The 17481-nt window shown below is 36.9% G+C and overlaps 1 protein-coding gene across 11 annotated transcripts in view; it reads left to right on the forward strand.

The window, feature by feature from the left end:
• Positions 1–17481, forward strand: part of tex2 (testis expressed 2) — a 47506-nt gene that overhangs the window by 17620 nt on the left and 12405 nt on the right. For 10 of the 11 annotated variants that reach the window (XM_051887071.1, XM_051887062.1, XM_051887068.1 and 7 more), the window contains 3 exons: positions 9252–10821; positions 16512–16712; positions 17154–17472. In XM_051887071.1, the coding sequence (XP_051743031.1) occupies positions 9277–10821; positions 16512–16712; positions 17154–17472 (2065 nt within the window). In that variant the 5' untranslated portion in view covers positions 9252–9276. Of the gene's footprint in view, positions 1–6923; positions 7199–9251; positions 10822–16511; positions 16713–17153; positions 17473–17481 lie in introns of those variants that run through there. The other variant, XM_051887064.1, reaches the window with a different exon arrangement.

A 17481-nucleotide genomic window follows, 5' to 3' on the forward strand; every position in this document is an offset into this window, starting at 1 on the left:
ATTGGAATGTTGTATATTGAATGATTAAATATGGGTTATAAATATCCATATTTATAACTTTATAAACTATAATCACTGGTTTCCGCTAACGGCCATACTAGAGTCTAGTTCTGGTGGAAGAGTGACCTCTGACCTGAATGAATGATGTATCTCATCTTCTCTTATACCGACAAAAGAGAGATTCTCGTTTTAGACTTGTAATTCATGATCTGCATTTTGTTTTGCTCTGTCCTCTGTGCTTCCGCAATTCGTCAATTTTCACCTGAGCTTACGCTACGCCTACGTCATACGTCACCCTTCCACTGAAACTCGACTCTGTCATGAACGTGCAGACAGACGTTACTGGAAGCCAATGATTATAGTTTATAAAGTTATAAATATGGATATTTTTCTTAGAAAAATACATCGCTTCACTTCAGAAGGCCTCTATTAACCCACTGGAGCCGTATGGATTACTTTTATGATGGATGCACTTTTTGGATTATAAAGCTTGTAAGAGCCGGAATATAATTTAATATAACTCCAATTGTGACTGAAAGAAGAAAGTCATATATACCTAGGATGGCTTGATAATGAGTAAATTATGGGATAATTTTCATTTTTGGGTGAATTATTCCTTTAAGGCCTTAAAACCAGCTATTATGCACGTTTACATGCCCACCAATACACCAATAACTCACAAAAATCAGCTTATTGAAATAACCGGTTGTCCCAGATTACATGCAAACCAATAACCCAGAAGTGCAAGTAAACCACGTTTACAAGACTGTATTAATAAATCAGTTTATTTCCCAGTAGTGATGTCAAAAAGTAATCATACGTATGTAATCATATCTGACTCTCAAGAGATGAGAACTCTTTTTTTTTTTTTTATTTTTTTGGGTCAAGAAACAGTCGGACTTTGATATATTTCTTCCTCCCCCATATCAAAACACTCGCTCTGTCTGGATGCGTTTAAATCCACACCACAATAAAGGTGCTTTCCTGTCACATATCACGCATGTGCACTTCAATAAGCCGGCAGAACACAGGTTCATGCATTTACATGCCGGGAGAAAGGGGCAAAAATTTAGCTGTGTCGATCGGTTTATGCTTAAGCCATTTATGACTTTACTCTGATAAAGAAAAACGGGTTTATGTTTGCTTATTAAGCATAATCGGGGTAAGAACATGCATGTAAATGCACTCATTATTGATATTGCAGTTAGTAAGTGCACATTCTTTCTTTCTTTCTCATATTGAATCTAAGAAATGCTTCTTTCTTATCTCTAGAGCTTTACTTCTTTAACCGGTCTCTTCTGTTCTGTGGCATCTTGCCCATTGTGTATTCCATTCACATCTTGTATGAACAGCATGTGTTCTGTATCCTTTGTATTAATATGTATCTATTTTTGATCTGCTCTGTCTGGAGATTGAACACTCCCTGCAGAACTCAGATATTTTCAGTCCTTTCACAAGCGCATCCTGTGTCCCGTGGGCCGAATAAGGCCATCACCCACTGTCCTGCATCCTGTTCTTCACTCCACAGTGTGCAGACTACATTAGTGCTTCCTGACTGCTCAATTAGACAGTCTCAGGAACTCCCTCACACACATACGGTAGGCGTGGGAAGCTCTACCGGCAGCCTCCCATGAGACCCCTCATGCACTACACGCCCCACTAATTTCATTTATTACAACATCATGTCCTGAACAGTGTGTACTTACAGTTACTTAAATTTAATGGCAAAAAATTTATAAAGATTACAACAATAACAGCAAATATTGATATATAAGAAATGAAATGTTACCATTTATGATGCTTGGAAAAGCTCTGGAATAGGAAACTGACCTCAGCCTAGCTTCACGTTCTGGTCAGAAATTCTCACAAGTGGTTGCTGGCAGTGTTTTAGGAGGGGAGTAGTGATCCAGAATGCACTGCAAACTCACATTCAGCTCTGACTCCATTCTGATATGTAGTGGCCACTCAAATCACCATCCAATCAAATCCTGATAAATATAATCATGTTCAGCCCTACATTATTTTCTTGCTGGATATCTTGTTTCACTTAGAAATACATCATGGTATATCTATTATATCACGGAGGTGAAATGGATTGAGAATCCTATATCATGTTGACTTTAAGAGCATAAATCAGTGTGATGGGTTTGTGGGCTGAATTTCAGATGTCTTGGATGGAGGTTTACAATGCTGAGCTTTAGAGACGGGATCCAATTAAGAGCCATTCTCTTTTCTTTTGGAATAGAAATTTCTCTTATCTTTCATTCCCTTTAGTCACAGTCATGCTCACACATAGAATTTTCTCCTTATTCTGCTCTTCCTTCTGTCCTTTAACTTTTTTGCCTTCTGTTTTATTGCTCTGTTAGATGTCATTTAATCGGTGATAGGTCATTATTAAGTGATATCACACCGCTCATCTGATATTATGCCAAATTTAGATAATGTCTTTAACTATAGAAGGGTTGAAAGTTCATTCAAAATAGCAAAATTCTCTGGTCCAACACTCAGCTGACTGTAGTGTGTAAGAAACTATTCATATCGGTTATGCAAGATCTCCTCACCATCTGTGTTTGTTATTTAATTGACTATGAATCATGTACTTGTTTTGGTAATAATAACAGTCTCTTTATGAAAATTACTTGGCCATATGTATCTGATTTATTCAGCAATGGATATATTGCATGTTCACTAATTATGATCACTGGTGGCTTATGTATAAGATGACCATCAATTAGAAGATTGCATTTAAAATCAGCTGATGTTTAGATAGATGTTGTTTTCGGTCACTTATGTACTTTAGATATTTGCTAAGACAAGGTGTTTTACAGAATATACAAAATTGAAGTTTTACCACATTAGCATCTGTCTTTATGAGTGAGTTGGGATGCAGCACTTCTATGAGAGAATGAGCGTTTTCTTTCTCCAGTCTAGAATCTTAAGGCTTACACTAAGTGTTCAAGCCTTTGATCCAGTACAGTCCAGACTTGTGTGTGTTCCTGTGCTCTGGTAAATGTACGAACAAACAACACACAACAACACCAGGCATTTTTAAAAATGAAATAAACACAATAATGTCTCAATCAGAGACGTTCTTCTCCATCATGTCAGTGTTTATAACGGTGAGCCTGGTGTTTGGCTGCACTGTTCTGATGTCTCCTGAGATCGGCACATTAATTAAATGTGAGTGCTGAACCTATGCCAGTACTGCAAATCAGCACTGTACTGCTGAGGTAGACCCCCCCCCCCCCACACTCTGTGTGTGTGTGTGTGTGTCACTCTATCCTGTTTCACATCATTCTTTCATTCATGTCAAACACTGTGAATAATGCAACTTATGTCATTAAGTTTGACATAAGTCAAAAAAAAAAAAAAAAAAAAAAACTAAAATGTTGCTTTCGTGAGAAACATAAAGATGTAACATAAAAATAGGTTTCAAAGCCCAAAAGTTGTAGGGATGACCAGTAGCATGGAGTTAATTTGAAATCATGAAAATTACGGAGCTGCCTCTGGCTGTGTGCAGTTGAGCACTCCATCTCTGAGTTGAGGAAATACATTTGATGTGATGTCTCATTTCTTTGCTGCCGTTGTTTTAGTGCTTCACCCTTGACTGCTTTGATCAGCTTTAAATTCAGTGTTCTCTTTTGCTCCCTTTCTTTTCCTTGTTGTCAGAAAACTTCAAACGGCTCCATTCCCAGTGCAGCATTCACTCTCTTCAAAGACTGCCTTTAATATATAGGCTATTCTTAAGACAGTTTTAGTCAGCTCAGAGAGATCATTAGATATATGTAGGAAAATAACTTAAATTGCCAAGTGTAATTAGTGGAAATATGGGATGATTAATTACTATGGTTCTTAGATGTTGGGAGAAGCATTTCTTGGGTGTGGCCAACCATGACAGCAGGACATTGAGATGTGATTATGTAGGAGTGTTTTATTTTAGAAGCTGCATTGGCTTTCTTTTAGTAATCATTAAGCTCTCCTCCCTGTGGACCAGAGACCAGCTGTCCTTCGGGAAAACTGTTAACAGCAGTTTGTCTGCCTCTGTTGACTTAACAAATACATTTATTGTCTTCACCAGATGACTTGAATAGTTCTATTTGGAAAGAATTAATCACTCTTGGATGATTGGGGTGATTTTGTAGGTGAGTGAATACGCATAGAAAATAATGAACAAATTACAAGCATAGATAAATATAATAGAACAAAGATAAAAAAAAAATAAAATAGTGCTTTATATTTTACAGGTAAGTCTAACAGTATTCAGGTACAGGAATTGAATAATTAAATGTAAATTAGCACTGCATAGTCTCACTGTATAAATTAAACATAATATAATTAATCTGTGTTAAAACTACAAAAGTCTCTTTGTCTTTTGTTGTTTGATTAATATTTATGACACAGAAAGCAGCAGGGGCTTCTGTTACTTTAAGACCAAATGCGTGGTGTTGATCCAAAATACTGTTACACATCCGGTTTTCTTTCTCAATTGTTTCGTTCACCTAAGCCATAATCATTTGTGTTTACGAAGATAGTCAATCTTTTACGTGGATTTTTTTTTTTTTACTTTTTTGTTTTGCATGTATGTGTCTGTTTTTAGGTTTAAAATCTCTTGAATGTTTAAACTGACAGGACCTAAAACATGTTCAAATGATAAACTTTCATTACATGATGGTCAAACTTTGCAATTAATCAGAGAATCACGTGCGTTTTGAACTGTGGTGGCTGGTCCGTAGTCCATACGGATTAACGATCCCTAAACTAGGCATCGCACATCCTGCGATGTGACTATCGTGGATGCACACATCGCGATAGCGATGCTAAAACGATATATCGTGCAGCCCTATTCTGTACAATTACAGTGAAGGTTTGACATCTGTGATGCTGAAAACCAATTGTCATATGTGTCCCTGTAACAACCCTGTATATCTGTAGTAGGGCTGGGCGATAAAATGATAACGATAATTATCGCAATATCATTTCCCTCAATTATAACAAAAGTTTGCTATGTGTTTGATACAGTGTTTTTGCACCAAAAACGGAATGAATCAGTGCTCTAGGTGGGCATTCGTAAAAGGGTGTGATGTCACATGAAAACTGCACTGTCAGAAAAAAAAGTACGGTGCTTGTCACTGGGGCAGTACCCTAAGGCAATGGTTCTCAAACTTTTTAGAGTGGAGTACCCCCTGAGGGGATTACCATTCTTCTGCATACCCCCTCTCTTCCACTTAGACTGCAGTCACACCTTTTCCATTAGACAATATTGGACAATATTTGCCCCCTAAATTGATTTTCCAGTGCGTATTTTTACCTTTATGAATAACTTTATAAAACAAATAATGTTTTAAATAAAAAATGTTCAATAGAGAAATATGTAATAATGGTAAAACGAAGTGATACTTTTAAATATTAAACTAAAACCGCCAGTAGGTGGCAGCAAGTCACTGTTTTTATGAGTGAGTCATCGAGTCATTAATTTAGTAACGAAGCAAGTAACTGTGAATGAATCATTGAATCATTGACTTTCACGATTCGTTCAAAGCCGCAGCCACATTTGTGTGTTGTAGTTCTGCTGTGGTTTTCGTTAGAAATATTTTTTCAATGCAAAATAGAGTAAATACTGATAGTACTGTGTTTAAAATGTACGTTTTGTTTTTTGACCTGTTGTATAATAATGTCACGTTTGCAGTCGTGGATATTTGGGAACAATTGCATTATTGCTCGTTACAATGGTTAAGGGTATTTCACTTGACTAGTATTTTAATACTTAATTATTTTTGGATTTTACATTTGATTAATCGATTCATCCAAGAAATTAATCGATTATCAAACGGATGAATCGATTATCAAAATAATCATTAGTTGCAGCCCTACTTGGGTTGAGCCTCATAAGATGGTGTCAAAAATGTCAACACCGTATTTTGTTCCTGAATGAATCAGCATTTTTGAATGAATTGGCTAAATAAATGGTCTACTGACTCGATCATAAAGATAGTACTGACAGTATGACTACTGGCATAACAATGTAATCTGCACTGAAATCACTGTAAAATCCCCACCAATAATGCTGCCTTCACGTGCTATTGAAAATTTGATAATTCCTACTTCTTTTACGAACTCATTGCAATCAAGTTGAAATGGGAAGGCGTTCATGTGCAATTTTTTTACCTAGGAAACTCGTATTTACAATAATTCTGAGAGCACGTGAAGGCAGCATAATACACAGACAGACAGCCTGTCTAGAACTTCCCACAACAAGAATCCCAGGTGAAAATTGTTGTTAGAACATCAGTATTCTTGGAAGACCTCTCATCCAATCAGATTTGAGGACCAGAAGTCCGGCTCTAACTCTTGTATGCTGAAAATAAAATCTCTAACAAGATCAAATGAAAGTGTGTTTTGATCTCTTTAAAGAGTGGTGGAAGCAACAGTGATGACTGTAGATAATCTCACCTCATGTTGAGGACAGCAATAGCTAGTAAAACTGTTGACCTGCCATTTAGAAACATTAGACCTAAAATTATGACATACATTTTTAAATTAAATAAATCCAATTAAAAGAAATAAATACAAGTACTTACTGTTCCAGAGAGCAATACTCTTTTTGATCACGTTCTGTATATAATTAAATCACAATTTTAATAGCAGTTTTTCATGATACTAAATGGAACAATGTGCATATGACTGTGAACTCAGTGCTGATGCATAAACAGAAATAAACAGATAAAGAGATGGAATGCTGACTACATCATTTATGACAGTATGCACAGATAATGCCCTTTCACATCTAAAGAACTTCACAACATTTGTAAAACTTGGACTAACTTGGAAGTTTTGAGATCTGAAACTTGCAGTATGCTTTTATAGCACAATGACCTCTTATATGTCAAAAGAACAAGGAAAGTTTTATTTCTCAATTCATGACTCCTTTAACTGGTTTTAGATGAGCAATGCTAATATGTTGTCATGTTTGTTCTTGTTTTGATTCATGTCTTTTATTATGTCACGTCTTTTAATTTGAAGTTTTTTCCTGTTCATAGACCAGTCTTGTTCATTGTTTCCTGTCCCTCATCTTCCCCATTCCTGTCTTGATTGTGTTCAGGTGTTCCTTGTTTGCATCATTAGTTCTGTTGCGTATTCATAGCCCACATGTTTCCTTTGACTGGTGTGTATCTTTGGCTTTATTTAACCCTCTTCTTTGGTGAGTCTCTTGTTTTAGGATTCGTCAAGTTTAATTTATGTCAAGTCTATGCTTTGGTCTGTTGATTATTGCTTTTGTATATTTAAAAAAAATAATAATAAAATAAAATTTGAGTTTTCAACTTTGACTCACCTGAAAGTGATAATGTTACATATGTTTCTGAAACTGGTTAAGCTGGTATTGTTGCAGGTAAACTAGTATGACCTGTAAGGCATGATGGGTGACCAGCCAAAGCCAGCATGAATGTGTGTCAAACCCTTACATTACACTGACAACCAACAATAGTTTTAATTGGTCTATTGTAGGAATATAGTTCACCCAAAACTGTAAATTCTCTCATTGACTTTACAGATTTATATGATGTTCTTCAGATGAACACAAACAAAAAGTTTTAGAAAAATAATAAATCACTGCAAGTCCATAAGTGAATGGGTTCCCAAATTTTCATTTTAGCTTGATTTGACTGGTAATTGCCAAAGCAAATGTGGCAAACACAATGATTTTATGTCATTATGAGAAGTGTAAAAATATTCTGTGAGAAACTAATAAATTAATAGGAAACACTTAGCTGAACCAGCTTGGCTGGTTAAGGCTGTTTTTTTTTTTGTTTTTTTTTGTTTGTTTGTTTGTTTTGAGTATGGATGATGAACCAATTTGAAAAGTGTATTATATATCTATGAGTCCACAAGTGAATGAGTTCCCAAATGCAGACACTCCAAAAAGCACACATCCTTTGTGATGTGATCTATATGACCCCAGTGGATTAATAGATGTCTTCTCTTCTGAAGCGGAATGAGAATTTTGGTTTTTGGGTGAACTATCCCATTAAATTTGGTGTCAGTAGTTTCCCGTGGGATTTTGTGATTATGGTTGGTGGACCTCAGACCCTCCAAGGGGAAGAATTTGTATTTTTTTTTTTTTTTTAAATTAAATGCATAAATCTGGTGCACTTCGAGAGTAAAATTTAAGAGCTCCAACATCTTTAGTGTCCAAATTGAATAGAGTAAAAGGGGGGGAAAAAAAAAATGCATTTACTTGACTGGACTTTAAAGTGGACTCAAACCTCTTTTAAGATAGTATCTCAGTCCACATTACATTCACACTGTTTATTTTTAGGAAGACAAACGAGACAGAAATATATTACTATTGTAATACAACTGCACTGTAAAAAAATAATAATAATTTTACTTTACACAACAGTAGTAAAATTACAATTCTTACATCTCATGTATAGCATTAAATCCTCAAGTCAAGTACAATATACAATACATTGTTTTAAAGCAGCTTCCCAGTAATAGGAAAATAAGTGTTTATGTAAAAAATTTGATTCAGTTTATTTCATTAACAATATCAATGTTGCAAAGCTCAATTTAACTATAAAGCAGCTCTACAGAAGAAAAGAGTGTCGTTATTCAGCTCAATTCAGTCAGTTTAAGTTTTGTTCTCATCTGATAGTGACAAAACAATAGTATGATATTATTACTGAATATTAATTGTCTTTTATATCTCAAGCTTTTATTTTGGTAGAAAACTGCCAGGCAAGCCTTTATGTTTTTGTGGTAACAGGTTTATACATTTAGTAAAATGCTGAAAACTGTGAATAATGAATAGTGAATAATGTGAAAATAAAATTAACCTGGTCCATGTTGCATTCCCAGATGGAGTTTGCCACGTTTACTATGAACCCAGACACTGAAAACACCAGATCATGAGCTGCATATGCATAAATGAACACAGTGCTGCACTTTACTCTGAAACATGCAGGGCAACAAACTGTATAGTTTTGAAATAAAACCGCAGCAATTTTATTTTTGCACTGAGCCATATCACAATTTCAATTTTAGTTCGATTGACAGGTAATTGGCAAAGCAAATGCGCCAAACAATGTTAGAGATCTTTTATGTTATTATGAGAAGTGTAACAATACTCTGCCACAATCTAGGAAATTAATGGGAAGCACTGAGCTGAACAATCTTGGTTTTTTTTCAGTATGGATGATGAACTGATATGAAAAATGTATTACATGTAATCTTTCTCTTCTCTGTATCCACAGGCTGTGAGCTCTTTTGAGTGGTGCCATGACCAGTCAGGGTGGTGACCATGCAGACACACTAAGCCCCCCAACTTCCTCCTCTTCCTCTTCTCGGCCCGCAGCAGCCCGTAAGGTGCAGGTGCAGCGCTCGCTCTCCCGAGATACTATTACCATACACTTTTCTGCCAAAGGAAATGAGGAAGAGGAGGAGGAAGAGGAGCTCTACAGGCTAGCTGATTCACCTTCTGGCCTTGAAACTGAAGATCAGGGCGTAGTCACAGCTCAGGAGGCCAGTGAGGACCTTCTCTCTGAAGGGCTGGGAGTGGACATGGTTACAGGACCGTCATCCCAGACCCACAGTTCAGCCTTGGCTATCCAGCACCCCTCCATTAGCCTGGCTTGCACGTCCATTTCTAGTCTCGTTAGCTCCTCATGGCCCTCTGAACAAAAGTCGACTGCCCCGGTACCTTCCACCTATTCAGCTTCCTCCAACTCATCCCCAGCCAAGTCCTCTGCCCTACCCTCAAAGCCTTTCTTCAGCCTAGTCAAGTCCCTTTCCACAGATGTGGAATCTCGTGAGGCTCCCACTGTTGCTCCCCAGTCGATAAGGCACCGGCATTTGATGAAGACCCTGGTTAAGTCTTTGTCCACAGACACTGCTCGACCCGAACAGGAGGCTTCGTTGACTCATCGCCCCCCAGATTCCCGGCTCAATCTGCACCTTTTCAAGCCTTTCACCCAAACTCGTGTTCCTGCTGTCAGTGGAGACTCCAAAACTGCTCCCTCATCCCCCCTCACCTCACCAGATAGCCGCTCCTTCTTCAAAGTTCAGGAGGTGGAGGCACGTATTGAAGACACAAAGCGCCGTCTGTCGGAGGTAATGTATGAGCCCCTTCAGCTGCTCAGCAAAATAATTGGCGAGGAAACTGGTAGTGTCAGCACTTCCACATCCACAACTGCAGGAGTCTCCTACCGGTCCAGAAACCTTTCTTCCAGCGCCTCTGAACTCTCCAACCTGTCTGCCCTCAATGGCCACTCAGAAAGCAACAATAACTACTGCATCAAGGAAGAGGAAGACCTGGAGGGTGAAAGTCCTCTTGAGGCAACTGTTGAGTTGCCTCTGCACAGGTCACCCTCGCTGGGCTTGGACAGATGTTTTATGTCAACACTTGCTCGTCAGGAAGATGAAGAGTTCTGTGAGCTCTACCCCGAAGACTTTGAGCTCTGCAATGACACAGAGTTAGATGGAGAGGGACCTCATTCAGCTCAAGTCCGACGAGGGAGTACAGGGGGATGCAGTGAGGAACCAACTGAAGGAGGGGAGGAGGAGGAGGAAGAAGATGAGCCTCCAGGAGTACCCCACAACAGACTGATTCTTCTTATAGCTATAGTTTATGGTTGCTTTGTGTTGCCACTGCCTACCTATGTGTGTTGGGTGTTGACGGGAGTGGTGGCAGGTTTCATGCTGGCAATTCTGATGGTGTGGTTGTCAGCAAGAAGCAGACCTTCATGGGGCCGTCACAGCAGCTGGAGCAGAAGAGAGCAATGGAACAGGGTTCCTCTGGATATCCAAGAACCTGTCATCTACAAGGTGGGTCCCATCCTGCTGCCAAAGATGATTCTGTTGCAGTGGTTAAGGCTACAGTTTGAAGAGCTGGAAGTTTACCTGTCAGGTTGCAAATAATTTTCATTAATTCACTATGCATTTCACATGGTCTTATTGAGGTATTTGTTCATACCAGTGATATAAGTGCCTGGCATCTACAAATGCTAATTTAACCAAAAAATGCAGAATAATAGCAATAAAAACAAAAAGAATATTAAGTCTAGCAGTCTATCATCCATAGTAGTCCCTAGTACTCAGGTGGGGCGATATGAGTAATTTTATTTCACGATGACGATATATATCAAGATATAGTAATTTTTGCTTTTAAATAAGGTTTTTATAATAACAAAATTTGATACCATAGACATTTCATAATTCTTGTCACCAATGTCAATATCACAAAAAACTAATACTTACTGAAGACATAAACAGTCAGTGATAAAATAAGAACAAATAAACTAATTACAAGCAATAGGACAAAACAACTACAATAGAACAAAGACACAACTAAAATAGACCTATCTGAAAAACTTTAAGCGCTAACTAAGAAATCCTACATAAATTGTATAAAGGAATCAAATGTGTGTGTGTGTGTGTGTGTATATATATATATATATATATATATATATATATATATATATATATATATGAGTATATATACACATTATATTAAATATATATATATATATAAAAAAAATAAAATAAAAAAAAACACTGTGTGGTCTTCACTGTGTAATTTAAATTTACATTTGTTCTTATTAAAGTTGCAAAAAGTGATTTAGTCAAGAGCAGTGAGTGATTTTCTCTCTTTTGTTGTTTGATTAACATGAAAATTAGGCTGCTGTCACTTTAAGAGCTGCCCGGATCCAATATACTGTTACACATGCTTTTCCTTTCTTAACTGTTTGTTCACTTGAAGCATAAATATCTGAATTTACTAGAATACTTGCAAAGACTGCTCACTGAGCAGCGGCTTTATGTGTGTGCGTCTTTTTTTTTTTGTGTATCTTTAGGTTCGGTCTTAAAAATTACAGTGTGAACGCTAAGCAAACCAGGACTAAATATATAATTTTCTTTATTGATCTGGAACAAAAGAACCAAGAGAACTGAAGGACAAGTGTGAACACACCCTAAGAGAATAGCGGAGAGTACACAACAATTATAACGATAATGGCACAGAGGAATGATGTCATGGAATCACTTTCAGGCAGAGGTGGAAAGAGTATTGACAAGTAGAAGTACTAAAACTAAAATGACTCAAGTAAGTGTAAATAAGTAGTTTGCTGAATAACTATCCAAATATCTACATTACAAATTACTTCAGTTAAACTAAAAACAAGAAGACTATGAAGAAACTTTCATTAAAAAGTGTTATTAAACAAAGAACTGAACTACCAAATGTTTAAAATAACAGTATTTAGATTGAAAAGGCATTAACTCAGTATTTATATTGACATTATATACTGACACTTTTTAAAGGACACCAGATTTTCAACCAGCTTTGTATTGTTTGTAATATAAACAGAATGTGTCATCCAGTGGACTTTAGACAGCCATAAAAAGTTTTGTATCATGCGTCATCCAGTGGACTTTAGACAGTTGTAAAGACTTTTGTATCAACTGGCAGACTTTTGCATAAATACACTGGGACACCTGGATAGAAGTATCATGGGGAAAGAGTAGACACTGTTCATTTACTCGTACTACCTACATCGTAACAATACAAAACTGGTTGCAAATTGGCAAAATTACCCCTTAACCCCTATTTAGCCCTTTCCTTACAATCTTGTCACAGACTTACATTTATAGCATTTTTCTCAGTTAAGCTAATGATTTACATGGAAACATTACACTCATTTCAAATGTAGCCTACTTGTTTGATTCTAATGATAACAGTGGAGGATAGGCACTTGTTTAAACTAAGCTGGCTGTAGTTTATTAAGGTGCCTTTTCATGATAATGTCAACCTTTCCAAAACAAATTGAGTACTTTTAGACTGATGCAATTAGGGGCTAAAAGCTATACATGTTTAACCACATGCCCTGTCCCATTTTGTACTACACCTGCTAAGTGGAGCTAGGCGAGCATCGCATGTCATTTTTATTCAATTAATTAATTAAATAGCAGGGTTTGATATTTGCACCAGGTTGTGTTAAAGGGTTAGTTCACCCAAAAATGAAAATTCTCAGGCATTAATTACTCATCCATGTGCCGTTTTACACCCGTAAGACCTTCGTTGATCTTCGGAACACAAATTAAGATATTTTTGTTTAAATCCAATGGCTCCGTGAGGCCTACATAGGGAGCAATGACATTTCATCTCTCAAGATCCATAAAGGTACTAAAAACATATTTAAGTCCGTTCATGTGAGTACAGTGGTTTAATATTAATATTATAAAGCGACGAGAATATTTTTGGTGCACCAAAAAAAACAAAATAACGACTTTAGTGATGGCCGATTTCAAAACACTGCTTCAGGAAGCTTCGGAGCATAATGAATCAGCGTGTCGAATCATGATTCGGATCGCGTGTCAAACCGCCAAACTGCTGAAATCACGTGACTTTGGCACATTTTTGTGGCGCACCAAAAATATTCTCGTCGCTTTATAATATTAATATTGAACCACTGTACTAACATGAACTGATTTAAATATGTTTTTAGTACCTTTATGGATCTTGAGAGAGGAAATGTCATTGCTCCCTATGTAGGCCTCACGGAGCCATCGGATTTAAACAAAAATATCTCAATTTGCGTTCCGAAGATTAACGAAGGTCTTACGGGTCTGGAACGGCATGAGCGTGAGTAATAAATGACAGAATTTTCATTTTTGGGTGAACTAACCCTTTAAATGTTGCTGTTGTCATGTTTCAATGGAGGACAACCCCTGACAGAGCGTTTATGAGCAATCAACATGTACAAATTGATGAAATTAGTTTCATATTTTAAGCACTATTCATTGATAGCACAGCTTTTAAAAACTCACAGCGTACACTGCTATCTCCGGCTCATGGTGCCCCAGACCCCAATAATTTAAAGACTCAGAATCACTGTCTTAACAACTGAGATTTTGGTATGGAGATAGGATTTGGATTATGATTAGGTAAAGGAAAGGTTAGGATCATGATTATTCAGTAGTACTACAGCACATGCTGTATATTAGCACAGTTTAGAATTTAGCTTTTAGACTCTGAAGGAGTGCTTGGATCAGGAAATGGTTGACACATAATGTCAGAATTGACTGCCGGATAGTGCCATAAGATGCTGCCAGGAATGTTCATAATTATGCTCACTGTCATCATCATCACCAATCTGTTGTTCTCTGCTGACAGCCATTTCCTGAACTGAACTAAAGAAACTTGTCATTTTGCAAAGCTACACCTTATCATTGCCTAGCTTCTTGTCTGATTCATGAAAAGAAAAATCATAGACAAATTACAGTTTCATACTGCATAGATATAGAATATTCAAGGTGATTTTATGTTAAGATAAATTCTCTTAACCCAGTTTATTGTTCATTGACTACTATTATTATCAGTGTTGTGGAAGGTTACTTTTAAAAGTAATGCATTACAATATTGTGTTCCTTCCTAAAAAAAAAAAAAAAAAAACTAAGTAACTAATTGCATTACTTAGTTACTTTTTATGGAAAGTAATGGGTTAAATTACTTTTGCATTACTTTTTTTCACCGGGGCTGGGCTTGCTGGGCTTTTTATTTAAAAAAAAGTTATATTTTTGGCAAATGTAAAGGTCCTTCCACACCAAAAGTGAAATGAATAAGCCTCAGGCTGAAGGAAATGCAAATTCACGTCTGTACGGTAGAGGGCATAGCTCAAACAAACCTTTCAGCTGTGCTGACATTCTAGATTGCAGAAGAATAGGACGCAGGAGAAGAAAGTTAAACACACACATCAGCAATAAAAATAAACAAACAAACAAAAAAGAAACACAAATATTATGTTATCTTAAGTCTTTTATTTCTTAGTATGGTTGAATTGGATCATCGAAAGTCAGCAGCAAAGACGTTGCTTAATAAAGTGAGATTAAACTCAAAGTATATTTGTGTTAACATATTTTTGCAGGTTTGCATAATGTTCTGAGTTTGCATTTCACTGTTTTTATTCATTTTGATGAATACTGAATGTTTCTGTGCAAGTGAGATGAGTGTTACCATCTCAGTTCTTATTTAAAAAGTAACGTTATTTTGTTGGAAATTTAAAAGCAGTGTGTTACTTTACTATTTACTTGAAAAAGTAATCTGATTGCATAACTCTCATTACTTGTAATGCATTACCCACAACACTGATTAGTATGCCATTCATGGGTTTATCTCGCCCAACAGTGCAAACATTGAGCCCCCCAGGCACAATCAAAACATTGTGAGTGGTCCATTCAGATCCATCTCTTTCCAGCTCAACCTGTAGTGAGAGTTTGGGGTGTGGCTACTGTAGCAGGCTGAGCCAGAGGGTGTTTAGCCGCTGTGGGACCATGACTGACACGTTACATGGGGAAAAGACATTCAGTTACAGAAGTGCAAGACAAAATTCACGTGTCCAGCGTAGAAAGCCTCGAACAGTTGTGACGCATCATGTCAAAAAATGTGCAGATACGTTGTATGGGTTTATTATAAGCGAGACGCTCACATTCTCTTTAAACAGTGTTAGCTTACTTAATTGCTTACTCATGATACATAGCAACACAGCTAAAAGTATTTATATATGTTAGTCCTTTTATTGAAAGTAGATTTACCTGTTGAGACATGCAAGCAGGATGATATTTGAGTTGGGGGTGGCACAACGCGTGAAAGTGGCGTTTGCAAAATATGCTGTATTTCTGTAATTTTGGTAGGTGCCACTAGTGTCACAGAAACTACATAATTCACCCTTAAGTAAAAGTACTACAATTTAAATATACTCAAAGTAGAAAGTTTTCTTTTCTTTTTTTTTTTTTTTTTTTTTTTTTTAATATACTCAAGTACTGTCGGTTTTTAATTTGTTACTTTCCACCTCTGCTTTTAGAGTTAATTTTTTTCCAGCTGTTAAATGATAAAAGGATCAAAATCCATCCAACTTTAAAGCATGTGCTGCAGTTATATTGACAAACATGAATGTACATCTGACTGCCTATCCTTCAGTCAACAAAGCCAGCACAGTCCTCTCTCATATTTATTTATTTAACAGCGCTGTGATTAATTTTGTTCTTTTGGGTCTTATATTGTTTTTAATCACTGGTCCTGGTCAAGCAATGCTTTTCAGGGGTATTTTTCTCCATTTTGCTTTTTAGGGGCCAAGCACTGAATGTTTTTCCAGTTTTCACGAAATTATGGTCAGGTGGTAACATAAGAGTTATCAAATGATAATCCTTTATTTAGATTTTTCAGTTAAAGTGTTTGATTCAAACATGTCCAAAAAAGAACACTATAATTTTCTCGGAGGAAAAATGAATCACTTACTTGCCATTTATATTGAGAAAAAACTAACAACAGAAACATTTATATGGATTGTTCATAACTTTCAGTTTTTCCGCAATGTTTTAGTGTGTTGATTCTCCACTTGACTTATGTTTAATTTCTCAGAAGTGGAAGCTTCTTGGTCCCTTAATTACTACTACTTATTATTTTATTGTTCGAGTTGCCTATTTGTTTTGTTGTAAATGTTCTGTGCTTTTGTACTCAGGGTTGGATGAATGAGATCTACAGCTATGACCCTGAGACATATCACGCCACACTCACTCATTCAGTGTATGTGCGTCTGGAGGGCTCTGTCCTGCGACTGTCCAAACCTAACCGCAATATTCCCCGCCGGGCAACCTTCAGCGAGCTCAAACCTGATATCACCTACATTAGCCAGAAAATCTATGATCTCACTAACAGTAAGGTGGGTGTGCTTGACACTGTCCCTCTGTGCACAACCTGTTTTTTTGTTCTTATCCTAAAGTTATCAATGTCTGCAGTGAATTCAGCCCAGAGCACTTAATGTACGTCCCTTTTTAAACTTGGTTTTGTAGAGAATTTTTTTTTTTTTGCAAATGTAAATTTAAGTTTGAAAATCCAACTCTTATTGATGGAATGTTCAGTATTCTAAATGTTACTGGCAATAAGGATGCCATAGTAATATTTGCATAATGGGTGAAACCTTTTTTCCTTGCATCTAAGTGTCTCTGATGCAGCATTTCACATTTGCACTTACCTAAAAACATTGTTCTTTTAGACAAACTTTTGAAAAACAAAGCTCCTTAAACCCTTTAGTTTGAATACATACTATTTAAAAAAAAAAAAAAAAAAAAAAAAAGGTTAACTTTGAGTTATTGTATTACAGATCTACCTGGTGCCTCAGAGCCTGGCAAGGAAAAGGGTGTGGAATAAGAAGTATCCCATCTGCATTGAGCTGGCCAAGCAGGATGACTTCATGGCCAAAGCTCAGGAAGATAAGACCGAGGTGGTGGAGGAGAAGACCTCTGCACTAGGAGACAGGACTGAGACAGTAGGCACTAGTGAGGAACCTAAGAGAGCACACACACAACCTGTGCTCTACCTGTTTGGGAGGACAGGAAGAGACAAAGAGGAATGGTTCAGAAGGATGCTGTTTGCATCCAAACTGAAATTTGAAGCCAAGAAGCCCTCAGGCCTGCCTACAAGTAAGAGTG

This window comes from Ctenopharyngodon idella, chromosome 3, assembly GCF_019924925.1.
Source record: "Ctenopharyngodon idella isolate HZGC_01 chromosome 3, HZGC01, whole genome shotgun sequence".
Classification (NCBI taxonomy): domain Eukaryota; kingdom Metazoa; phylum Chordata; class Actinopteri; order Cypriniformes; family Xenocyprididae; genus Ctenopharyngodon; species Ctenopharyngodon idella.